Source organism: Corapipo altera, unplaced genomic scaffold (genome assembly GCF_003945725.1).
Source record: "Corapipo altera isolate COAL_440 unplaced genomic scaffold, ASM394572v1 343, whole genome shotgun sequence".
Taxonomy (NCBI): Eukaryota; Metazoa; Chordata; class Aves; order Passeriformes; family Pipridae; genus Corapipo; species Corapipo altera.
In genome coordinates, this window is record NW_020884913.1 from 5,086,985 (window position 1) to 5,112,968 (window position 25,984).

At 49.4% G+C, this 25,984-nt stretch overlaps 1 protein-coding gene across 19 annotated transcripts in view; it reads right to left on the reverse strand.

The window, feature by feature from the left end:
• CACNA1G (calcium voltage-gated channel subunit alpha1 G) overlaps positions 1–25,984 on the reverse strand; it is a 145,896-nt gene that overhangs the window by 64,862 nt on the left and 55,050 nt on the right. For all 19 annotated transcript variants that reach the window (XM_027654370.1, XM_027654364.1, XM_027654366.1 and 16 more), the window contains exons 5-13: positions 24,031–24,190; positions 21,927–22,218; positions 21,336–21,428; positions 18,918–19,728; positions 18,785–18,829; positions 16,858–17,222; positions 2,294–2,445; positions 1,580–1,765; positions 325–439 (exon numbers count right to left, since the gene is read on the reverse strand). In XM_027654370.1, the coding sequence (XP_027510171.1) occupies positions 325–439; positions 1,580–1,765; positions 2,294–2,445; positions 16,858–17,222; positions 18,785–18,829; positions 18,918–19,728; positions 21,336–21,428; positions 21,927–22,218; positions 24,031–24,190 (2,219 nt within the window). The remainder of the gene's footprint in view (positions 1–324; positions 440–1,579; positions 1,766–2,293; positions 2,446–16,857; positions 17,223–18,784; positions 18,830–18,917; positions 19,729–21,335; positions 21,429–21,926; positions 22,219–24,030; positions 24,191–25,984) is intronic.

Sequence of the window (25,984 nt, forward strand, 5' to 3'; positions counted from 1 at the left end):
AGGCTTAAAATAGGTTCCATTATTTGTTAAAATATCACTGCAAATGGTCCTGATCTCCCCCTCTCCATCCTCACCCACTACACTTACTTTTACCCACCCAGCAAATGCAAGACCCTCCTGCCTCAGCAGGCCCTCCTCGTCAACTTTCAGATTTAGTCAGAAAAACAGTCTGAAAGCCCCCCGCGTGTTTCACTTGTGGCTTTGGGTCACCCCCTTTCCATGGCAAGGAGCTTCACTAAGCTCTGCCAGATGCTTTGGAAAACAACCTCAGCCTCTTTGCAATCCCAAAAATGCCCATCAGCTGTGGCATTTTCCATTTTGTACCTGGAAAACGGTGACGATAGCCCAGAGCAAGGAGTCAAAGTTCTTCCTGTCGGGCAGTGTGTCGCCATCCCGCTCCGACGCGAACTTACAGCCAAAGAGGTGCATCCCCAGGATGCTGCACAAGATGGGAAGCAGGGACTCAACAAAGGGTTGATACAAACCACTAAGGATACATCAGGGCTGACTGTCTCCTGATTTCACCTGGGCAACTCTTTTCTTTTTTTTTTTTTTTTTAAAAAAGATGAATCCTTTGTTCGCTGAAAAACATGCCTTGAGATCATTGCAAACCAGTTGTGAATTTAGGTCAAATCTGTCAAGGAGTTTCAACCAAAAAGTATGTCTGCTCCTTCTTTTTCTTCTGCTTCGTTTTTTTTTTTTAAGTCAAAACATTGCCTTTCAACATTTTCTAAACAAAATGTTTTGACTTTCTGTTTTGCAATGACACATTTTCAGCAAAATATGCTTCAATTGAATTAGGAAGACAAAAAGGGTTTCTGTGAAATGCCTGAATAAGACATATCAGGGGACTTGAAGCAGCTTTTTCGATTTTGACAAGAGAACAGAATACCCTTCATTATAGATAGATACTAAAAGAATAATCTGCTTTTCCCTGCTCTCTGCTAGTAACCTGAATAATCAAATTATTTACAGCTCCACTGAGCACCACAGCTGCAAATGGCAGCTTTGGAGTGAAAAGTCTCGCTGGAAAAAGGGACATTATTTCATGGAAGACTGGCGTTCTTCAACCTTCCCAGTGCTGGGATTGCTGGAACACCATAGCTGGCTGTAGAAGGAGACAGGCTCTTCTCAAGATGTAGACCAAAATCTAAAAATACAAGGCTATGCCAAGTCTATTTCTAACAATTCCACTTCTCAGAAGAAGAGGCCATGTGAGAGCACAACCACCACCACATCTGTCTTCTTTATAGTGACGTCACCCTCACCTTGGCAATATTTTAAGCACCCAGTTAGTCAGAAAGTAAAGGGACAGCTGTCTTGGGGTGATGTCAAGGAATGGTCCAGCCTGAAAGACTTTCCTTGTAAATCATCTTGCAAAGACAAATGTCTCATTTGGCCAACTATGACAATTTAGTCAGGGCAGCAAGCCACTGCCAGTGTTGGCCAGCAGTGCTGCTCCTGGGACTGCTCAGCTCAGCCCTGTCTGGGTATGGATTCTGTCATCTCCTCATCCCACCACGGGATCCCACCTAAAATTCCAAAGCAACCCTCATGACGGGGAATGGGAGGCGCTCACCTGAAGATGAAGATGAAGAGCATCAGCAACATGCAGAACGTGGCCACGTTGTCCATGGTCTTCATGAGGACGACGAGCTGGCGCTGCAGGGCTGGCATGAAGCGGACCAGCTTCAGCACGCGCATGAGCCGAAAGGTGCGCAGGACCGAGAGCCCTCCACCTTGCTGGCCCACTATCTCCCACACGCTGAGGAAGACAAAAAAAGGTCAATGCAGGGTGGCAGGACAAAGCCTAATGCAAAGGGCAGGAAGCAAAGGGAGGGTGAAATTCAGAGAGAAGAGGGGTGGAAAGCAGGTAGAGATGTGCTGCCAGTGCCCACGGAGATCTGGACTCTGTCCAGGCTTGCAAAGAGCAGAGCCCTACTTGAGTGTCAAAAATACGCCTGCACATCAGTGGCTGCAGCTGCAGGGGCAATTACAGCCTTTGCACATGCCAAAAAACCAGAGAGATACTTAATTGGGCACTGGTTGTGCCATTTGGATCCCAGACCTTCCCAGGACATCAGGACTGATAGCTTTCTGCCCGGGCCTCTCTCTAAAATGACCATAAAATAATCCCAAGGTGTGTATTAGGAACCGTGTCTAAGTGCATTAATTTACAGAGAGAAGTGTAAAGTGTCACAGGAAGGTATTTATGCCTAGTCTCCATTACTTTCTGTTTAATTAAACAGCCAAATGAGGAGAAACACACATAAAGAAAGCTCAAGGTTTGTACCTAATCACCACGATGATCCCATCAAAGATGTTGTATGGATTCTTAATGTAGCCAAAAGGACCATAAACAAGGACTTTCAATAACATCTCCAGAGCAAAGAGGCTTGTGAAGACGATGTTGCTGATCTCCAGGGCATTGGTAAGTTCCTCTGGCTGGGGAAGGAAGAGGAGAAAGGGAGAAAGTAAACAGCATAGCCTGATATCCAAAATCACATGTGGAAACACAACAAGCTGCAATACTGCAAGTGTGAGAATACTGATGCTAATGGCGTGGTGAGAGAATGGCAATAGCTCACTCAAAGCCCAGGAGACAGAAGAAAAATACTAGCAGAGTATTTAAGGTTTAGAAACCTGTTGTAAATTCAGCAGGTAAATCCAGACATGGACTTCACATTAATCAGAGCTTTAGTACCACCTCAGGAGGTTTATGCAGAAGTGGCATGTACTAAGGCTTAATGCTCTGACATCCCCCAAGCTGATTCTCCTTATGCAGAAGGGAAAGTTGGACTGTTTTCTCACATAAATATCCCTTTAGGGCCTGTTTTTTTATTTAGTAGCTCACCAAAAGATTTAGGCTAGGATTTTTCAAAAGCAGAGATCTGAGGTGACATAGCTGGAATGGCTCAGAAAAATCTCGTTACCAGGAGGCCCCAAATCTGCTAGTGAGGAAGGGCCCGATCCTGGCATTCCAAAGTGGTAATTTAAAAACAGAGATATGAAAAAACCTTAACAAACGGACTCCCAGTAGTCTTAGACCTAAATTAATACCTTTCATGTTTTTGTAGCATATTTCACAGAGGGTTCCCAACAATGCCTGCAGATGCCCAGTGCTGCGCTTTCCCCAATGGGTGGGCGGGCATTATCGGAAAACATATGGTAGAAGACAAAAACCGGTGGTGTAGTCTGTTTAGGATCAGTCAGCGGCAAAGACAGGAACAGAATCCTCAGTATCAGATCCCTTCTCCCCATATAACCCCAACACACGTCCACAACTGCATGTTTCTACTTAAAGGCTTCATTAAAATCAGGAGCCGACATCCCGCTGGCAGATGGCCGAGGGGTCACGTCAGCAACGCCGAGGTGGCGCAGGGCAGTGGGCTGGCACAACTCACAAAACACCTCACACACAGCGGGTGCTGGACTGCTCTTGGGTAGTTTGGCATTTAACTCACTCAGATACTGTTCTAAACCCCCACATGTAACCACGTGTGTGTCTTTAGATGCCTGCACACCGTGGTGGGTTATGGTCAGATGTGCACGTTCACAGCAGCCACGCCATGACAGAACACAATGTGCAGCAAATGCAATTGGCTGCACCCACCAGCTACATGAAACACCTTCATGACTGACCAAAAACTTCCTACGACAGAGCAGGAGCTGCCACACCACAGCACAAGCTGTAGGGTTTGACGTGAGGTGACCCAACCCCAACACCATGGCAATCATGAGAGGGGAGGACTCAGGGGCAGGGTCAACACAGCCAACCGTCGTTTCGGAGCCCCAAAAAACCACAGCAACCAAAGGCTTCACAGACACACACTGGCAAATAACACATAAATTCATGCAGGCATTCAACTCCCTCTTTCCCAGGGTTAAAGTGTCCAGGCTCAGCCTTTGAAGCTCAAGTTCCTCCAAGCCAGTGTGAGATTAGATGGGGACCCAAATTGGCCTGATGTTATCTCAGCATGGTAGTGTAATCCCTGCAGACTTGCACTGATATTGGTGGGAGCTTGTGATGACACAGTATAGTGAAGGGGGAAACAGCAGCACTTAGAAGAAAATGTAATAAAAAAGCAAAAACAGAGAGTGTTGAACGCACCTTTTGCCTTGCACATCCTCGCTGAGGAACAGATCCCTTGGCTAGAGTTTGCCAAACACACCATACACACAGCCCAAATCACCTGCTCACTGGTCTACAGCTAAAATACAGCTCCAGCTCCCAATATTAAATACAGCCCTAGTTTAAAGCCATGTACCTATGGGAACACTCAGACACAAAGTAATAAATAGGCCGAGAACTTATATGTCAAGCTGCACCTCAGGACAATTTCAAATAGCTGAAAGTCTACATTAGTCACAAAAAAATGCCAACTCATTTATGAGTGCCCCAGCACCGAGGCAGGCTGTGATCAGTACCGCAGTGATCCTGCTGGAAAGAAGATGTGTTCCTGGAAGCTTTCCTTTTCATCCATCAGCACCACTATCCTGGGCCCTGAAGGCTGATTTCCACCCTCTGTTCCCTCTCTGTGGTGGCACTGCCAAATCCAACTGGCCCTGCAGGCACAACCCACTTAAACCCCTCAACGCGTGAGCGGCACCCAACATCTCAGGCAGCCACAACATCCCTTCCTCATGGAGGCTGACATGAAAAAACCAGCAGCCTTGGAAGGGATGGCATGTTAATAGCAGAGATTAATGAAACTTTGCATTTCACGAGCGCCTTCTGGTTGGAGATGTTGTTGGGGTGTGAAAATCCAGATGGGAGGCACTGGTAGGGCACAGCTGGGTGATATGGGGAGCCAGAGGGGGAGCAGCACCTACTCTGCAACTCTCCCAGGACCTTCAGCACCCGCGGGAAGGGCTGTGGCTCCCCTAGCCCATGAAATATCCCTCCCAGACCACCCAGCTCAGGAGAGCCCCAAATACCCCTGGCACCGGTGTGGGAGGGCTATGGATCAGCCTCTGCAGCAATGTAATGTTGAGCACACACAGCAGCACCAAATCCACCCATCTACCCCTGCTTCACCCTAAAAAAGCCACCTGGCCTCCCATTCCTCCTCTCCACACACTCTTTTCCACATCCCTTACAGGAAACCGGTTTTAATACCTGAGATACTGGGCAGACATAATAAAAATGAAGAGTGGGATCTCATGAACCAGAGGTGAGAATTAATATCCAAAAATCTAAGATTAATGGCCAAAATGGGTTGAAAGAGAAAGGGAAAACTCCCTTTCACCCATCTAGGAACAGAGAATGGTCTCCAGAGCAGCCTGGAGCTCTGCTGGGGAGGGTGAGCTGATCCTCTGCTGGAAGCACACCCCAACCAGACCCGGCTGAAATCGGCTGAGTTATTTTGCTCCTGGAAACAACACATCCCTAAACAGTTGAGATGGGATGATGCAAATTACTCGGAGGATTTCACAGCCAGCTGTGGAGCACTCTCCCCCAAGACCCTCAGTCCCGCTTGAGGATCCCCAGGGCAGCTCACGAGCCCCCTGCAACAGCTCAACATCCCTTTCAAGGGACACATCACTGCAGCCAGTCCATGGGGCACTTGCATGGACCCCTGCCATGAGCACCACCGGGATTTATTTATATAAACAGAGGTGGGCTGTGATCATGAGCCTGCCCAGGGGGAACCCAGATAGGCAGTGGGGATTCAGACCCTGCCGAGAATGCCACCTATGGGATTTTCATGAAACCACAGATGTATATAGAAAATAAGATTAGTTATAAGATGCTTCTGCTCTAGAGAAATCACAAACATGTCTGAGACAACATTTTTCTTGAGACATCATTACAATACAAGCAGGAATGTGGCTTTTTCTCTCCTATTGAAATTGAAATTGTCATCCCATCCCAAATAGGAATGCAGAGTGTCAGACTTGGCAAAATGAAACGCTGTGCACAAAATCTTGGAAGTACTTCTCCATTTCAGTCCCCATTCCTTTATCCCTTTGCTCTGTACAGTAAATCAACCAAAATTAAAAAACATAAATAAAAGTCAGCTTGAAGAAGAACGTGGAACTTTTTGTTCCCCAACTGTTCAAATGGACACTTCAAATATCTCAGACAATATATTCCAATAAAGTTGGGATTTTTTTTGAGGCCAGTTCACTGAAAATACTCCTCTCCCACGGACAGCTTCAAATGTGATAAACTGCCATTTTCCGACAATAACTGTCTAATCAAAACACTATCGACCAGCTCTAGACATGATGTACCTGAGAAGAGTCACTGACTCCTGGCACACAACCAGTTCTGTGTGTCCTCGCTGGGCTGGGTGGAAAAGAGACGGTAAAATCACTCAGCTTTCCCCTCTGAGGGCCAGAACACAGCAGCTGGGGGAGGTAACATCCTTCCTTTGACTAAATGATATATTGTGTGGGAAAAAACAACCCTCCAGGTCCACCCTAAAAAGGGTATTCTGCAGGAAGCAGAGCCTGAGGTGCACAGCCTGGGGTTTCTATGCAGCACAAAGCCTCTGCCCACCACTCCCATTACAGCACAGCTGCCACAGCCTCAGCTTCTCCATTAAAAGAAGAGTCTGCTAATTCTCTCATCAGTAGCAGCAGTGACTAATTAAAAGGAAAGCATCCTATGATTAAACAAGCAACACCCAGAAAGAGTGAGATCCAAGCACGATTTCAGCTGTGGCACGAAACACCAGCTCTTCCGATGAGTCCTCGGTAAACACTGAATTTTGTTTCCAGGACATCTCGCCTTGCTGGACACACAGACGTGTTGTCCTGGATAAATCATTCCCTGTTAGCTTTCTGTTTGTGTAGTGTCGATTTGTTGATGTACCAAACAGCACATTGACAAGCTCTGGCAGCACATGAAATACGAGCAGACAGGGCAGCATCGCTCAGAAACACCGCACGGCATCGCAGGCGGCGGGAGGAGGTGAGCCCCGGGCACACACCCAGCCCTAACCCCGCCTGGCAGGGCGCAACTGGAGGCAGTGAGGAGGGAATGCTCTCTGCACCCTGCCTGGAGGATTCAGGCAGGGCTGTCTGGCACCAAGCAGGGCACTGCAGGGGTGAACAGGAGGAGGCAAGAGGTGTCCCCAGGGTGCCTCAGGAGGTATCTCAAAGCTGCACCAGTACCTTGCCCTTTTTCAGCATTCGGAAATAGGCTGTAAGACATTTCTTTCCTTTTTTCCCTCTTTTTAAAACTGAGTAGAAGCTCACGAGTGAGTTTTCCGAAGGCAGAAGGGATGTGGTCCATTTCCATCTGGGGACATGCTATTCCTTCCTGGGCACAGGACTCCGAGGTGCCTGCTGAGCAAGTGAGGCTGCAGGCACCGCGTGGGGAAAAAGGTGAGGACGGGGGCTGGGGCCATGAAAAGTGTAAGCCCTGAGGGCTGTGTTCCCCAGTTCCTGAAAAACAAATCCTGCCACAGGATGAAGTGCAACCAAGTGTCCTGAGAGACAGTGCACAGAGCTTACGAGGCTTCCAACTCCTGCCCTCCTCCAGCAGTGACCCATATAGGGCACAGGCTCTTCATCATCATCAGACCTGCACCCACAGGCATGGCTGGCACAGATCCATCCATCCCACAGCCCCCCTGCCCACACAGTGAGCTCCAGGCTGCAGCCAAGCCTGGTCTTGCCCAGCCTCTGCCCCTGGGATGCCAGCACAAAAGAGCAAAAGCACCCCAGGGTCTTTCCTATCTATCTTGCTAACAATAAAATGAAAGAGAAAAAACCACTCTGTCTCAACACAGAGGGAGGGATGGGGCGACCAGCCAGGAGGCAGATCCCTCCTGATCCCGAGGGATATCTTTATGATATCACTCTGCTTCTGTGAGTGGATCCAGAAGACCGTGAAAACTTCTAACCCATTCAAACGGCTGCAGAATAAAACCTTTCTGAAATCATTACCATGGCAACTAAGGAAAAATAACACAGAAAGAAAATAGCGACCTCAGCTATTTCACAGGAAACACCAACAATGTTTTACTGACTCATCACTTGCAGATTTTTAATATATATACATATGAAAAAAATCAAATGGGTCACACAAAGATGGGGATTTTCAACCTGACACTGCTAAGATCCGCTCCACCCTCCACGTGGGTGCAGGCATGCACTGGGTCCACCTCTAAACAGGAGCCAGACTACAAGTCCTGGGGCAAAATGCAAGAAACTGTGATGAACAGAAGCAGTTCTTAATTAACAAAATGAGGTGCCCTTTCTTTGCCCTTTCCCACGCTTGATTCCCCATCACTGATAGCTCATGGCTGTGTCCTCAGTCAACCCATGAGCCTTCTCCATGCACTGCCCTCATCACATCCATGTTATTCCCCCTGCCTCGGTGCACCCACCGAGCCACAGCCATCCAAAACACCACTTTGGTGCAGTAAATACAGCTCCTGTTGGCTCCAGAGCTGCTTGTGACTTTATAAATAGAAACTCAATCCACGCATATTTTCAGCCATGACATTCATTGTCTTTGGGGCTCCTTAAAAGGTATCAGGCTCTAACTATTGTCCTGGGTCCAGCAGTGTCAACCTGAGCCGTGCTTCATCAGAGCCCCACAAACTGATGGGCTTCCTCTATTCATCCTTTGCCAAATTGGTTAAAGAAAACAATTCAGAAAGTAGCAGTTTTTGCTCTGCTCCTCCTGGGGCTGGAGACGCAGAAAGGGCAGCGTGCTCACTGCTCGGCGGGCGGGAGGAGGACTGCTGGGATGTTCAGGATTTATAAGCATTTATTAAAAGGAAATGACTTTGACAGACAAGCGAACAAGTCCAGTTTCATCCCTTCACCGCATGGGAAAGGAGGATTTTCTTATGGGCTGAATGAAGGCTGAATATTTCATGCCATGGCAAGTAATGCTTTAAGAAAGGGAGGAAAGCAGCTTTCATTTCGGAGAAATCAGAGCTGTTTGCACAGGAGGGACTCCCCTTCCACCACTGCCACTAATCTCCTTGCCTTCCACCCAGTCTTCCCCATTCCAGTCAAATGTCCCTTCCCACCCCACATGTGCAGAGAGGAGCTGAGTTTTGTGGACATGGCACCTTCTGGTGCAAGGCCTTCCTCTACAGCACATCCCTACTGAGGAACCGTGGCCAACAACCAAATTCCCTGGCCCTGACTGCCCATATGTTCCTGTGCACCTCCTCTCTCACTTGAGACTGGGGTGCAAATGAGGGGATGAGCCCCAAGCTTGACAAAGAACCACATCAACCCACCCTGAAGGGACTGCCATAAACCATCACTGCCCAGGACCATAAACAAGATGCACAGACCATGTTCTCCTCCACCAAGCCCTGGGGCTGGGCTCTCCTAACCACTCTCAGGAGGCACAGCAGATATTCTTCCCTGAACTCCTTATCTCTCTCAGCTTGAGATTTCTGGATGAATATTATCCCAGAAAATGCAAGAAAAACATGTACTAGCTCATCCCTCTGCCCAGGTTTCGAAGGAGCTTAAGCCGAACAAAAGCTGCATTTCCACTTGGTCACACCTTGTAAGTACTTGAGATTTAAAGCCCTCTATTTCTGGTTAATCTAAACCAAGTTTGAAACTTATCTCCCCATTAGTACTTGAGAAGGGACCAGGGGGAGGGAGGAAATAAAAAAAGAGAAAGTAAAAGGCTGTCACTGTAGGGCTCCTGCACAGTTCTGCTGAACCCAGGTTTCTGATGCTGGTAACACTATCTCTAATGCTGACAGACATCCATGGGGGAAAAGCTGGTCGTTTCCTAACGTCAGCAAAAAAACAATTGCAACAAAGTGCTGAAATCCAGCAGAGACAAGGGAAAAAGTGCTAAGCTCCTATCCCTGCTCCCACTGGGGGCTGAGCAGGGTGGGCTCTGTGAGGACATGAGGGGCAGCAGCAGGGTAGAGTCATGGGTGGCAACAGGGACCAACCTCTGCCAGGAGAACTGGGGACAAAAATGGACTGATCCCTGGGAAATCATCAACAATCAGCAACCAGAAGCGCTTATAGATAAAAGCATTTGCTGGTGCAAGCTGAGGGTGCTCCAGATGCTCTAGCTGAATTTGCTGGCTCCCACCCAAGGGGAACAACCACAATAATCAAAGAAGGAGCAGAGAGAAGCGCCTGGCTATCTGCAGAGAGCAGCAATTTTTCATCCATACAGGGATGAAGTGAGTTTTGAAAGCACACATCATTTTCCCATTTCACTGAGCTGGAGTCTCTTCTCAACGCTGCCTGAGCAGAGATAACACAAGGGTATGGATGGCAGCTGAAACAACAGCTGTAATGATAGGATCTAAGGCAGCCCGAGTATTTCCAGCCTCTGAAATAAATTAACAGGAAAGGATTGACACTTATGCCTCCCCAACCAGGGAGCTGAAGAAAACTTTAGCAGGTGTCAAGGAATCCACATAGTCTCATTGCTAAAGCATGCAGAGAACTGAATTATCTGATAAAAAAAATACCCTTTCCAGTTTCATGAAATCTCATTTAAATTTTCAAATCAGTCTCCAGAACCAGAATAAAGTCTGCTTTATACGCACAGACCATTTTTTAATGACTAAGAGGGCCATGGCATCCCTGTATTTTTTTACCCCTTGGAGGAGATTTGTGAGTGAGTCAATTAAAACACGCGAGTTCCTACAAGATCTCGTAAACCCTTCAAATCCCTGAGAAGCAGGAGAATCCCCCCCAAGGTCCATAAAAAGAATTACCCCCAATAACAAACAGAGAGCTGGTTTTGAAGTCAGAGATCCTAGTGATTAACAGCTCTGACTTCCATTAGTGTTGACTTGACTCCTCCAGTCTCCAACAACAACAAGCCGTTAATAAGAGTAATTTCTGCACGAGTGGGAGCTAATTGAATACAGCACGTGCGAATCTATAGGGCACCTATTTTTCCTGCCTTGGGAGTGCCCTATGCAGTTGGAGTGCTGAGAAATTAAGCTGGAGGTAGCTCCAAGCCCTGCGCTGGGCAAAGCCAGCAGGCGCCGAGGGAGGGAAAGCCTCGCTGCGCTGCCAAGGCTTTGATCGCTTGGCTGAGACCAGCTGGCATGGGGCTGGAGAGATGTGTAATGGAGTTAAATAGAGACATGGGATGTGCACCTGAGTGGAAGTGCAGATTCCTCTAGGAAGAGAAGACAGTGCATGAATGCAAGACCTGGTGAGCTCCCGGGAAGAGCCCGGGGCAGAAGGAGGTTGTCCAGGGAAAGGCTGTCTCCTCGATTTAGGGATGCACACACCTGCCTAAGTGCCCTTCTGAAACAAAGCCTGATGAATCAGATTCATACAGGGAATTCATCAAATTAGAAATTACACCACAGAGAAAAGTTGGGCTGTACTATTAAGGCCCCAGTTGCAGTAAGGCAACCAGGGTGCAGAGTCAAGGAGTATAGCACTGGTTTGCACTGGTGTGTGATGCAGAGAGCCCCTGGTGCAGCACCAGGCGCTGTCTGGATGCAGGACAGGTCTTTGAGTCCCTGCACTCTCGGGAAACAACTCAAAAGAGGTGCAAGAGATATGAAAAATATTTAAAAAAAAAAAAAAATAAAGGATTCCCTTCCATCCTGACCTGGAGACCTGACACAAATCCATGCAGACCAAAGAAGCCAAAGTTCAGATTTCCTGGATTGACCTGGCACGGAGCCATGGAGGTTGGAGGGGACACAGTGTTTCCCATTAGTGCCCTATGCAGCCAGACAAGAGTGACCTGAAGCTGATCCCTGGATCCTCCACAGCCTTCTGGGGAGGTGAATGAGCACTTGGCAAGATCTCATTTTGGCACACAGATGTCACATAGATGTCAAAGGAGCAGTCTCCACGTGCCCAACAAATCTACATCTGTCTTCCACCACCAGCAAAACATTCAACTGGACTTGAAACTGGTGGAAATTAGGATGCTCTTGACCACCAAGTCCTAGAAGCTTCTGTTCCCAAAGATGCCCTTATCTTCTGAAGCAGTGCTCCTACAGGTATCCAGACTGCTGCCTTCCAGCCTGTCCAGAACTTGGGGCACTCAAGCACCCCAAGACGTGGGGCACCAGCCTGTCAAATTCCCACTGCCCAGCTCCCTTACACCACTCCTCCATGGAAAAATCCACTTTTCCTCCCACAAAGAGAAATCAATCAGTGGGTGTCATGACAGCTAATAATTTTCAGTTACCTTCTTCCCTGCACATTGAATTCAGGCAGAAGTACCTAAATACCATCTGGGTGACTATTATTAATGCTTGAACCTGACAGCCTAATGGTTGCTCCACACTGGCAAGTTTTCTAACCCTTCACCTCCCCTCTCCATCATCCTGGTTACCTGAAAATTTCATGTTCTCTGACACTGATTAAGATGACTCCCATGTTCTCCATCCTCAACTGTTTACACAAATAGACATTTTAATGCATTATGCCAGCAAGGTTTCCTTTGACTCCTTGGCACAGATGGCTGATATTTCCGTGTTGCAGCAGCTATTAGATCATAATGTTACCAGTGACAACTCTATATCATCTGTACTCTGCACACTCCCCTGCAGCAGGATGCACCAGGAATTCAGCCCGAGATACTGCCACGGACCAAGGCTGCTCCTGTCTCCTGCAGAAGGAGTTTACACACCTTGGCTTGGGGCACTGTGGAGTTGTAGATCCCTACAACACCTTGCTGTAGCTGGGGGTACTCCACCAGCTGTACTCATGCTGGGGCAATGTCAGGCATTGCCTCATCCCACTTCCTTGAAGAACTGTCCCCCATGGATGATGAGCTTTTCTCCTTGGGTGCTGTCCCACAGAGTCATTCACCCTTGTCACCTCTCCAATTCGCTTTTAAGAATTAACAAAAGGTTCTCCACAGGTCTGAACCAATCTCTTCTTCCTTCCTTTAGAGACACCAGGGTGTCGGATCAATCTAGATCCAACTCCACACAAGCTCCAGCCAGGGATTTGAACCAACTGCAGCTTTGGGGAGGCCGGTGCAGGACTCTCCAGTCTCTTTCTTGTTATGTTAACAATGGCAAAACACCGCAGAGACGGCGGCTGAAATTCAAGTGCTATTTAAACAAATGAATATGTAGGGTATAGTTCATACAATGCGAGTTCAGACAAGGAAACTCGGAACAGCCAGGCAGCTCAATATGAACCAGATTTTAAAAACAAAAACAAAACCCAAAAGCCCTTCCTCAAGGAAGCCCTTGCCGAATTCTTTCCCCTGCTGAGGAGTCCAACATCACGCCTTGTACTAAAGCCTTTGCATTTCACTCCAAGAAAGGACTTGGAGGAAAAAAAGGAAAATAAAAGCAGCACATTATGGAACAGAGCCTGGCTTACAGCCAGGGCTGGGGGGAAAGCAGCAAAGAAACCCTCTGGCTTAGCAGCACATTTTACTCCTGCTCTATGGCAGAACAGGCTTTTGCAAAGCCCCAGCCGTTTGAACCCGCAGTGCTGCAGAGGCTCAGCTTCCCTAAGGCGAATCAGTCAATTGGTTCAACAGTGTATTTAAAATCCCCTGGAGTCTACCTTTAAATCACCTTTATATTCCTCTACCCAAAGCTAAGAGTTTCTACCTGCATTTTGCTTCATCTCTGTAGAAAAACAAGCTATTTAGCAGCCACATTAATAATCCATGGCAATCTGGTTGTCATTCCCCTGATGGAAAATTTCACACTGCTGCCCAGCAGCCGCGACGCAGCGAGTGCTGAGCACCTCACACCATTCTGCCTCCTTCCCACTGGCCCAGCCACCAGGAGAACAGCAGGAGCTGGAGCTGGAGGGGTGGGGAGGATGGGCAGGAAACGCAGAGTTATGCCCAGTCAGGTGTATCTGTGGCTCACACACGTGCAGGAACCATGTGGAAACAACCTGGTGGTGAGTGAGAAAGTGTCGCCAACGCACCACCACAGAAAGTCAGTGAGCTCATGTCAAAAAGAACTTAAGAAGAAACCCAGCTCCTGAAGCCTCAGCCATACGAGGGTAAAACGTGTTGACAATGACTTTACTGTGGAAGGTGCTCTGTGGAGAGGAGCTCTGGGGGACATGAACTGCCTTTAGTATGAGCACCCAGCACCCCTGGCCATGGGTGCTCAGTCTGGTCAGGTTGACTGGTGGGTAAATACAAATAAACAGCAAGAGGTGGGAGCCAGTGTTTTCAACACACTCACAGTTGCCACTCACTTTTATGTGCCTTCAGAGAACCACTCTTGTCCTACATATCCCAACCTGGCCTTCTCTGGTTGCTGAGTCTGTTAAGCAAGTGACTGAAAGATTGTTTCAGTCTTCCAAGCATCTTCCTTGGAGAAAAGTAGGTCCCTCCAAGCTGCTTGTCCCAAGGTGAGACGTCAAACCTCCAGAGAAGCAAACTTTTCTCCCAGGCTAGAATGACAGTCTCAGCTCACCAGCTCCTGTCTTGAAGTTCAGGATGCTCTGGTGGTCCCAGAGCTGCTGAATCCCATTCAGTATTGCTGGGGACAGATGGGGAGGGCAGAAGCCTCTTCCTTCTTGTGCAATCTCCAGCTCATCCTTCCTCTCACAGAGTAGATACTAGTGTGTCCTCTCCTCTGTACCAAAGGGCTGCTAAACAACACAAGGTTTTTGGCACCTTAAAACATGTCCTCAAAATATTTACCCTAATATAGCCTGGTGGGGCCACAGTGACATGTGGAAAGCCCAAGAGGTAAATATTCTTTAAATAAGCAGAGAGCTTAATATAGAAAGTCACAGAGTCAAGTACTCTTCAAGACCCCTCACGTCTTTGCAAACATCAGCCAGTAAAGATAAATTTGACACGGTTGATCACTTGCACTTTTAGGAAAGGCTCTTCTAACAAAAAAAAAAAAATTCACGTTTTGGTGTTTATAATCTCTGCAGAAAGGCCTGGTTCAGCATTTCACCCCTCTAATTCCTGCTCTCGTAACTGTCAGATTATGAAATTGCCAACTATAAGCCTCCCGAGTTTACAAAAAAACACCTCTCTGTTCTCTGCCGCCACTTCAAGCAGATGAACTAATAAAAACAAGCTCCGCTATTCTCTCCAAATGCCTGGGAGAAAGGAATCTGGAACACTAGTAGCTTGAAAATACTGTTAAAGAAAGCAACCACCCACAGCGTCTGGAGTCCCCCCACGTTTATCAGCTCCCTTCACCCTTGTTACCCAAAAACCGCCACAAAAAATCTTCATCTTCGCATATCCAGCTGTTTTCTGGGACTCACCACTGGCCCGGGCAGAGGCCCACACCCCCCCTGCCCTATTTCTCCCAAGCCAAAGAATCAAGGAGCTGTGTTGCCTTTAGGGTGTTTGATGATGGGAGCTTGCTCAGCCTCCCATCCCCGGTGGGATGGTCCCCCTGGTACACGCACAGTGAGAGCCCACCAGCATCTCCCAAAGGTGCTCCTGGTAAAGGGAAACAAGCCCTGACAATCCGTCCCTTGGACAGCCACAGCAAAGACAAGGCAGATCTACTTTCACCTTCCAGCCAAAGGAGCAATATAATTGTTTATTCGTTTCTGTGAGCCACCTCCCCCCAGCGCCTTCAGAGATGATCTTCCTGAGATTATTAAATAAAGGTGGAATCACTCAAGCTTCCCCGCAGAGCTCCCACCAAGGGCAGCAGATGAAGGTGAAACCTGCAGGACTTTGGAGCGCGTTGCTGTTTAATGTGTACTGAAAACAACACTTAGACAGCCAGACTGCATCAGGGCATCAGGGGGAAGCTGCTGGCTCAAAGGAACACATTTAGCACAGCCACATCTCCCCAGTGTTCGGTCACTGAGGCATTAATGCCACAGGAGGACAGGGGAACTTGGAGCTGATCTGCAGTCACCACCGCTGTCACTGGGAGCTGTGGGAGAAACACCTCTGTGCACAACCATGAGCGGCTCAGCAAACGTGAAACATGCCAGGAAGGGACACAAGTGAACAGCCATGACTTGAAACGCAACAACTTCCCAGCCAAGACCGGTGCTGGGACTGGGGGAGCTGTGTCTGTCTGGGAGTGGAAGGCTCTAGCACCACAGGAGAAGCACCATGCTGGGAGCCCTCAAATATCAGAGGGGTCTGTAACAAGGTTTTGCAGCATCTCAGCATCTTCACTAATAAACTCTTTACCCCAAACAAAGTGTGAACCTGCAGCCCCAAGACATGTCGTGCCTGAGGCAGGACAAAGACACCGTGCCAGGCGAGCCCCAGCAGCAGTCACAAAACCCATGTGAGGCCAGAGTATGCAAAGCCTCTCTCAAAGAAGAGCTCTTGTCATCCTTATGGAGCCATTTCAAGAGGAACGTGGCAACTCCTTTTTCTTAATGACTATATATAGGGAAAGCTCTGCTAGGAGACAAGCGTGCGAGAGGCTGGAGCAGAGGCAGCCCCTTGCCTGCAAAGACTCAGATAATCGAGCGGAGGAATAGCCAGCGATGAGTCTATTTTGGACTCGGCATGCTGCTGCTGGAGCGTTCACCGAGGAGGCAAAGCCATTTGTTACCTCCTCTCCAGGGAGCGCAAATTCAATAGACTTCCCTGCCTGCAGCTACAGTGACCCTGGAGCCCACAGCCACTGGCAAAGCACTGCTGGGCTGGCACTGACCCCGTGGCAAACAGCTGCTCCCTCTCCTTGCTCCCCTCACCACAGAACCCGGCGACACCTGGTGCTGCCCAGGTGACGGGTGGTCTTGGCCACAGTGCTGAGCATCCCTGGCAGGGTTGGGATGCAGGAGCTCACATAGCCAGGTACTGGTCAAGGTGATTGCTGCAAGCTGGAAGCAGGCTCAGAGGGAAAAAGCCTGCTTTGCTCTATCCTGGGAGCCTTCCCAGGGCATTCCAACGCCTCTCACCCCAAAACATCCCACCAGCAGCCAGATTCTGATCTGTTAAACCGCCCACATCCCCACAGCGCCAGGAGCCGCCCGGGCAGCACTCACCTGCTCGTGGTACTCGATCCCCATGCTGAGCGTGTTGATGAGAATGGCCACCATGATCCCGCGGCCGAAATATTTGCTGTCCACGATCTTGCGGAAGGTCTCGCACACCACGTGCCAGAAGGCCAGCACCCGGCTGGCCCTCCTGGCCCGGGCCCTGCCCCGCTGTGGGTCCCGCTGGTCGCTGTAGTGGGCATCCTGCGTGAACTCATAGACCCCCTCGCTGTCCGAGTCGGCCGTCTCATTGTCTGACAGCTCGGCCTCGCCTGCCAGCGCTGTGAGGCAGTAGGGGCAGCTCTCGGGGTTGCAGGAGCCACCATCCAGCTTGGTGCAGGGGCTGGAGATCTTGCAGGAGCTTTGGCAGGGACCTGAAGTGCCAACAGGGAAAGGGCAGCCCATCAGCCAGGACAGATGACTGTGGGCAGCCACGGGAGCAACCCCCAGTCTCCGTTAGCACCAAGCTGTCACCCTTGACATGACAGACATTTCCTAACAGGAAAAGGGCTCCTGCTGGGTTAAAACCTGGGCTCCACAATACCTTTTTCCCAGTTATGAAGCCCTCTTTGTTGCTGCCAGGTAGACACCACTCCAGCCCAGGACCCCTAGTCCACCTCATTATACCTCTAGCCATTATGGGTAGGAGGAAGCAATGGGCTTCCCTGGCCCTGGCAGGCTCCAGACTGGAATTACTGGGAGAGCTGCTGCCAGCAGATTCCTTTCCTGCTCCCACTCTTTGCTGATGCTCCAAAACCACCAGCTTCCCTCTCCACACGCTGTCCACAATGGCAGCTGCCAGGTGTTGCCTGGGTGAAAATACCAGCAGGATATTCCCCAAAATTTCCACCAGCTGGCTGTGAGGAGAGAGGCTATCTGCTGCACGGCAGCACACAGCAGTGCAAATGCAAACCCAGTGCTAAACCAACTCAGAGCCCAGCTCTGTGTGTTTAGTCTCTGCGCAGAGCTGGGCTGGGGGCAGGACTTGGTCTCTTCCCTGCACAAATCTGGGCTCGAAAGGTCAGTGCCACTGCAGTGGGGTGGAAGAGGCATTGACTGCCTCAGAAAGCATGGCCACAAACACTTCTTGGAGGCTGAAAGTGTTTGGACTACACTGGCTCAAACTCCCAAACCTCAGCATGTGGAGGGGGAAAGAGCATCTCGTGGTGAAGGTATGAAATCCCTGATGCAGGAAAGCTGCATTTGGTGTCTGACTCTTATGGGCTTCCTGAGCAGATTTTAATACTCTGTATCTGCGACTGCCCTTGAGCACTCATGCAAAGCAGACACTCGATCTCTCTGAGCCTTGTGTCCCACAGGAGCAGAGCTATGCAGTGCTCAGGGATGTGTTAGGGCTCAGATCTGGAAGGTGTCCATCCTCAACCTCTGGCTGATTTTGGAAGTGCAAGGATTTGGGGAGTGTTCCCTGTAATTGCAGAATAAATTGGTTGGGGGGAGCATAGAGATTACAGAATCACAGAATGGTGTGGGTTGGCAGGGACCTTAAAGATCATCTCATTCCAACCCCTGCCATGGGCAGGGACACCTTCCACTATCCCAGGTGGATCCAAGCCCTGTTCAACCTGGCCATGAACACTTCTAGGGATGAGGCAGCCACAGCTTCTCTGGGCAACTTGTGCCAGGGCCTCACCACCCTCACATGGAAGAATTTCAGCCTAACATCTAATCCAAACCCACACTCTGTCAGTTTAAAGCCATTCCCCTTTATCCTATCACTAAACGTCCTTGTGAAAAGTCCCTCTGTAGCTCTCTTGTGAGTCCCCTACAAGATAGGGATTGGAATGAAAATGGATTCACTGAAAACATTCATTTCCCTTGGATTCTTGCAAGTTTGAAGTCTGGGAGGTTGAAACCTCTCTCCTGGATTTGATTAAAAGAGGTATTAGGTAGCTCAGAGGACCCCTGTTTGCCTCACCTGGAAAGCCATCGCCTTTCTCTGTAACGTGGACTGAAAAGAACCCTGCAAAAATCCAGAGAGAGAAAGGAATTAAGTCACAGCTTGTATTTCTGCAAGGCAACCCCAGACTGACATCCAGCCCCCAGCTCACCCGTGCTCTGTGTCTCCAGCAGCTTGTGCATGGTGCTGTAGGGCCCAGGTGGGATGTTGAGACTTGTCAAGGTGCTGCTCCCGGCACCCACCGCCGCCTCCCCCAGGTTCTTCTCTTTCAGCATCTCATGGGAGGTACTGGAGTGCACCGTGGGGTACACCTTGCTGCCCATGATGTTCTTGGGGATCCCCTCTGGGCTCGGCAATCCGAGGCTTGGCTGCGTGAGGGATGACCGGCAGCGCACTGGTTCGAAGTGGCAGTCGGCGTGGTAGATGCTGTGGACGGACTCGGTGTTGCTGGGAGAGGCACTGGGGGCCCCGAGGGAGTTTGGTGCAGAGGGGGGGAGCATGAGCCGGTTGGTGCCGTTGTGGAGCGAGCTGGTCTCCACATCACTGATCTCGGGGCTGGCACGGGGTGCCCGCAGGTTCCCGTTGCCCAGGTGATAGTGGTGGTGGTGGTGGTGATGGTGGTGGATGAGGTGGTGCACGGAAGACCTCTTCCTGCTCCGGCGCTTCCTGGCATGCCGGTCAGCCCCTGCCTTGCTCTCGGGGCTGGTGAGGAAGCCCATCCTCACGCCTGCCGCCCGGTAGGCCTTCACCAGCTGCTTGCTGCCTTTTCGGGCAATGTAAACCAGGTACTTGAGGAGCTCGTCGTAGCAGCTGCCCGGCTCTGAAAAGCTGGCGAGGGTGCTGGCGTTGGACAGGTAGCGCACCCGCTGCTCCTTCATCAGCTGGCTCTCGCGCTGCTTCGTCTCGGAGAACTGCGTCGCTATCACCACCAGGCACAGGTTGATCATGAAGAAGGAGCCCACCTAAGGGGACAGGAGCCATCAGCCACTTTGGAGCAGCCACGCCTACCCTATAACCCAGCAGGGATTAAGGATCTGGGGGCAAACCCCAGCCAGCCCCATCCCCTACGTCACCCACGGGGACCACCAGGCCGTGGGGGGGCTGACTCACCCCCCGAGCTCCCGCTCCAGGGACTCCCACGCCAGCCCTCCACGGAGGACGACAGAGATCAAAGACAGGAGAAGATTATTTTGACAAAACGCTCTTGCTCTTTTAAGATGGTGTTTTTCTCTCTCTGCAGACAGCGGTTGTAATTATCACAATTAGTGGCATTACGATGAATGCACTGAGCCTTCCTGATAGGAGCGTTTTTTTTTCTGGCAGTGTGTGGGCAGCTTGCGAGCAGATCCCTTTCCCCTGCTAACGGGATTTGCGGGTGACTGTTACGCAAGGGCATCAGCAGTCTGTACCCACAGCTTGGAGATTTTCTTTCCAACCAGGTTTTCATGAGGTTCTGCCTTCTGCAGAGCCCAGCCTGGATCACAGGGAATTACTGACGTGCTAACGGGCTATCACACTCTGCTAACATTACTCGCACGGCATCTGGAAAAGTACTGCTTGCTCTTCCTCTCCGTCATTTCAGGGATGCTGAGAGCAGGGGTTTGCTTCTCTTTTGGGGAAGCTAACAGAAGAACTAGAAAAAGCATCATGGACTAAATGACCATCTACTTTGTCATCAGGGTTTGAGTCCTGGTTTGATGAGGAGCAGAAATCCCCACAATGACCTAATGGACAATGTGCAGCTATTTTGCTGGACTTAGTCCAATTACATGGCAAGAAAAGGACTCATCTCACTTATCTCAGCTACATCTGAGTGAGGCACCTAATGATCCTTTAGAGTCAAGAGAGAAATAGGCGCATCAAGTCTGCAATGCATCTAATTTATTTTGGATGTCTACCTTCGGAGGAGATGAATCACCCCCTTAAAGCACCTATTTTTCTCCCTTGACGATAAAGGGAGTCTAGACAACGAGCTCAGCCCGTCACTGTAGGCAATTCTGATTGCACAGATGAAGCCCAACATGGAGCCTACCCCACAGAAACTCTTTGTTGGCTCCTTTGTGGGTGGTCTCAGATGATGCTGAGAAGTGTGGGTGGGCTGTGGGCAGTAATCTCTTCCCTCTTTTCTTAATGCGCTCTCTGAAGTTTGGGACTGTTTCCCCACTACATCAAGGACCCAGCCAGATGGGTTCATCAATATGGAGGAATTTTCGGGCAGCCTCTTCCCCTTCCACCACTCAAAAGCTGACCAGGTGAAATTTGCCTACTTTTAAACTTAAATTCAAGGTGGCAAGTAAGAGAGAGAACCTTGGAGCACAAGCAGAGAAATAGTAGAAGCATCAGCAATTGTATCTACCACAGCTTGAGCACATCCTTCTTTCCCTTCCTCATGTTTGCAGCAAAATGCAGCTGCAGCACAATGCCACAGGGAAGCTTTGTGTCTCCCAGCAGGTTGGTTGCTATCTCAGCTTTTATATTCACAGTATTCTCTGCCCTGTTCCCGTGGGTCACTCCACTCTGCTCTCTCCAAATGCCAGGAGGACCCCACTGTTCCCCTGAGGCCACTCACAATGATCAGGAGGATGAAGTAGATGAAGTTGTAGAAGGAGTGTGCATCCATGACAAAGTACATGATGTCCACCCAGCCTTCCAGCGTGATGACCTGGTGGGAACAAGAAGGGAAAGCAAACCTGTCAAAGCTCAGTTACCACACCAAGTGCACAAGCAACATTTCTTTTGGCTGGGTCATTTCTGTCACCCCATAGTTGGTCTTGGTGCAGTACAAGACACCGAGGAGCCAAATCCTACTCCTACCAATGCCAACAGCCACATTACCAATTGCCCAGGCTTAATCCAGCCCTTTCCCAGCTGGACTTAAGGGCCACTACTGCATTTTGCAGAGAGAAAAGCAATCTCTAGGCTCTGCCTCATGTCAGCATAGTCTTATTGCATGCACAGAGGGTTTTGCCCATGCACATAAGGTGGAGACTTTTCAAATCAGGCATCAAACTGTAACACTTTGAGCACCAGGGCGCTACTATGTAAGTGCTCCCTGGAGCAAAACAGCCCCCCAGGAGTGCAATTACAAGCCCCTGGGAATGTGCTGGGGGGCAGGACCGCCTGTTTGCCCACCTTGTGACAGTTTGCAGACAGGGCTCACCTGAAATATCGCGATCCAGGCGTAGCCAATGTTATCAAAGTTGATGGCTCCCTTGAAGGGGTTGTGCTCCCCGGCAGAGCAGTTGGTGTAATACTGGTTCCAGTTGACACAGGATGTGTTGGTGGTGTCGTTGTAGGAATAATAATCCAGAGTGCACTCCAGACCCTCTTCCCTCCGTGTTGGGATGCTCCGGCAGTAGCGCATCCCATTCTCCCGGGGCTGGGAGCAGATGAAAGGGTTTTCATCTTCATTCTCTGTCTGGTAGTACCGCTCCAAATCCACTGTGTAGGGGCTGAAAGAGTCCAGACAGGGCTGGGGTTTGCACACCAATCGTAGGCAATCTGGCAAGGAAACAACTGTAACAGCACAGCCTGTTATTCTGGATCTTAAAGCTTTTTTTTTTAAAAAAAGGAATCCTCTTGGATTTTCTGCAGCCCCATAGGGTGAGTTGATGTCCCTAAATGGGTTTTAGGAAGCTGAGGCAGTGCACTTGACCACTTGGTAACCCCCTCTGATGGCATTATGAAGAGTCACTCCATCTGGAAGCACTCTGGCTTTGACTTTAGGAGACTAAGAACAGGATTCAGCCTGACAGGGCTTCTCTGAAATGTCTTTGCTGCAGTAAGATGGATATCAGTCAGTTTAAGCTCCTGTATCTCCTGTCCTCCTGGAGATGCTAAGAATTGTTTGGGGAGACTCTATGTACAAGGACCTCCCAAGACTCCTGAAAACCAGAGACAGGGTCTTCATGTGCATTTCACAGTGTCAGTTCAGGCAATAGATAAGCTCTAAATTCCCTCTGAGGGTGGCCTTACCACAGCACACCAGGCACAAATGCTCTTCAGGGAGATGAAACAACCCATGGCCAGCCAGAAACTGGCTTCTTGCTCTGCACACACTATCTCCTTAATGCTGCCAGGACTCCCACTAAAGCTTGCAAAGATATTTTTAAGCCTAGTTCAGCCCAGTTAATTCCTGTAGAATTGCCTGTAATACCCTTCAAAGCCTATCTAAACCCCTGGAATTCTGGCTCAATTAAACAGCACCCAAACCTGTGGCTCTATTGGATTTACTCGGTGGTGAAGTCCCCCTGTTCTGCTGCCATTTACTTAACATTGCCCTGGTAATGACTCTCCCAACTGCCCTTTGAGGGCATAACCTACAAGAGGGGTGGAAGTTGAGTAGGAGATGCCTGGGAGAGGACAGAAGGTGCCTCATGCCAGCTCCAGACCTGAGCCAACCTGGCTACAGCAGCAGCAGCATGACTCTGCTGTGCGGCAAGAAAGATGCAGGATTCCTCCATCCAGGTGTGAATCCAGCCAGATCAACTCTGGAGAGTCAACAATCCACTGAAAGGTGATGGAGGTGCCAGAGCTTGGCAGAGTCATCAAAGGTTTGCAGTTACCTGCCCTTTTCCAAGCATTAGAAGGGAGGGAGGTGCTGGGAAAAAAAAGCAGGTAGGTATGAGAACAGATATGGAAATCCTGGTCTGAAAGAGACTGCTGGCTACCAGATACTTCAACAACTGTTCAAACATTCCTACATCTGGCAAGTTGGCTGGCCAGGACACTGGGTGCCCATTCGATCACAATAGTCATTTTGGCCTTAACATCCAGGGATCTGTGAAAATTAACAGTTCAAACTGAGGACTATCTCTTGCTCTGTGACTGAAAAGCATGTAGCATCACAAAATGCACGGCAGCTCCATCCGCTTTCCCTGGGGTTCAGGTGGGACTACAAATACTGTGCCAATAAACTCAACAGCTGCCGAACGGGATTCAGACCTGAACGTCTCCACACAGAAAAGGTCACACATTAATGATATGCTGAATTTAGAAAGCCTGAACTCCCATTCTCAGGGGGTTTTTTGGAGGCTTTTATCAATCAGGGGTAGCTGAGGGTTAAGGACAGCCTGCAAATGCAAATGGCAAATTGTCACAGCTCGCTCTTTTCCGGCTGTGTGTGCCCAAGCAGGAGCTGTGCTGGCATTTAGTAGCAGGGAGCATTTACAGAAGGGAAGGGCTTTCTACCAGAGATCCTTGTCACCTGGAGGGACAGACTCACTCAGGCTGGGGAGACACTTGTGCTGCCCACCCGGACTCACATGCTGAAGTTTTCAGGGAGGAAGCAGCGGTTCCTGAGCAAACCTGCCCACAGCTGGACTCCCACGATGCCAAAGATGAAGAAGACGAAGAAGCAGAGGAGGAGGACATTCCCCAGCATGGGCAGCGTGTCCAAAAGAAGCGTCACCAGGATGCGCATACCTGAGGCAAAGGGGAAAAGTTCACACTGAATTTTCTTATTCCAGCCGTGTCCTCCTGACCTTTTCCTTTCCAGTGATACTTTTCCTTCCACTGGGAGCTGCTGCTTTGTCACCGCTGTCCTCAGCACTCACACATGGCTTGTGAACACCCACAGCTCCCCCCAGCCCCCTCTGGTTTGCCCACAAAGCCCCTGGGATACCACCCCTTAATCCATGCCCTGCTCCTGGTCACACGACCTACCTTCCCTGCTCAAGTCCTCTTCTCCTCCAAGGTTTTTTAGTAATTACGTGTCTCCTTTCTTCCCTGAGACCAAACTCTGACATTCTCCTTTTCTCAATTGAAGTTTCTTTCTCCACTCAGTATATATCAAAATTCCCTTCCCTTCCTAATTCCCCTCATCTACCCTAAATGCTCTTTCTTCCTTAAAATACAGGAACTCTCTCTGGCAGTTAATTCTCACAAGTTCAGGAACAGCCAGTTCTGTAACAAAGGCAAATTGATGGTGACTGCAACTTGACATTTACACACAAAAAAATTGATTTCATCTGACATCTCTGTAATATTCTGCTCATCTCTCACTCTCCTTCTTTCCCCATGTTCTGCATTCTCTCACTTGCTTATATTGACTTTTATTTAAAGAAAGATTTACTGTTGCATCCTTTGCTTTGATACTTCATGAAGACTTTTTTTCTATCATCCCCATGCTGTCATCTCCTCTATCAGGGTTTTTCTTCTACTCCTTTACTGGGGCACAACCACCTTGCGTCAACTCCTAATTAACTGAAATTACTTTCTGTGGTTACTGCATTGATCATCATACAAAGCTCCTTTTTCATTTTTCCCACCTTGCATTTCTATCCCACTGTAACTACATTGCAGAGAAGCCAAGATAAATTACCTAGGATTTCAAAATACATTAAGTGAATTACATCCCCAGTTAGACAGTGGTAGATAAATTCAGCCATCCACCAGTTCAGCAGTGGGGATAAAAAAAAAAAAAAATTGCAAACAGGATTCTGAAGCTTCTGTAGTGATTGAAACAGCAGCAGCAAAGCCAGATTAAGTTCAAGAGTCAGCAGCAAAATAAATAGATCCCAGGCACTTCCACCATCAGCAGAGAGAACTGAGGCTGATCAGTTCTCAAGTTCTCATCAAGGCATTGGGCTAGTTCAGATAGGAGAGTGCAGACTGGGATTTAACTTGGCTAAAACAATACTGGGTTTGATGACCAGGACTGTAAGACCAGGAAAGCAGTTGTACTTACACTCAACAGAGCTGGTCTGCACAGCACCCGAGAGGGAAGCAGCTCTGTGCCTCTCATGGCACACTGGGATTTGCCCAGCGCAGGGCAGTGGGAATGGGACAGTTGGGCTGGGACTGGTTTGTGATGGCCAGTGCCTCTCCGAGCATGGGGCTGGGCTGCCATGCAGGAGCAGGCAATGCCACCCACTGCAGTTTAAAAAGGGCTGAGATCCTCATTCATGAGCTGATAAACCAGGACTGAAGAGCCACTGCCCATCCCACCCAGGCTTGCTTTGTAAATGTTGGGAGTTTGGGCTGTATGGACCAGCTGTGGGGTCCCCAGCACCTCCCAGGGGGCTTTGTCCAGGCACAACAAGAATTCTTCACCCCGATTTCTCCAGAAAATGATGGGGTAGCCCAGAGAGGGTGGGAGCAGCATGGCTCAGATCCCTCTGCCTGTACTGCCTGGCAAAGGCTGGTGGCTCAGTCAACCCCTATCACCTGCATCCCTTCACCTTAGCAGCATCCTCAGGCTCTCTTCAGATGAGAAAG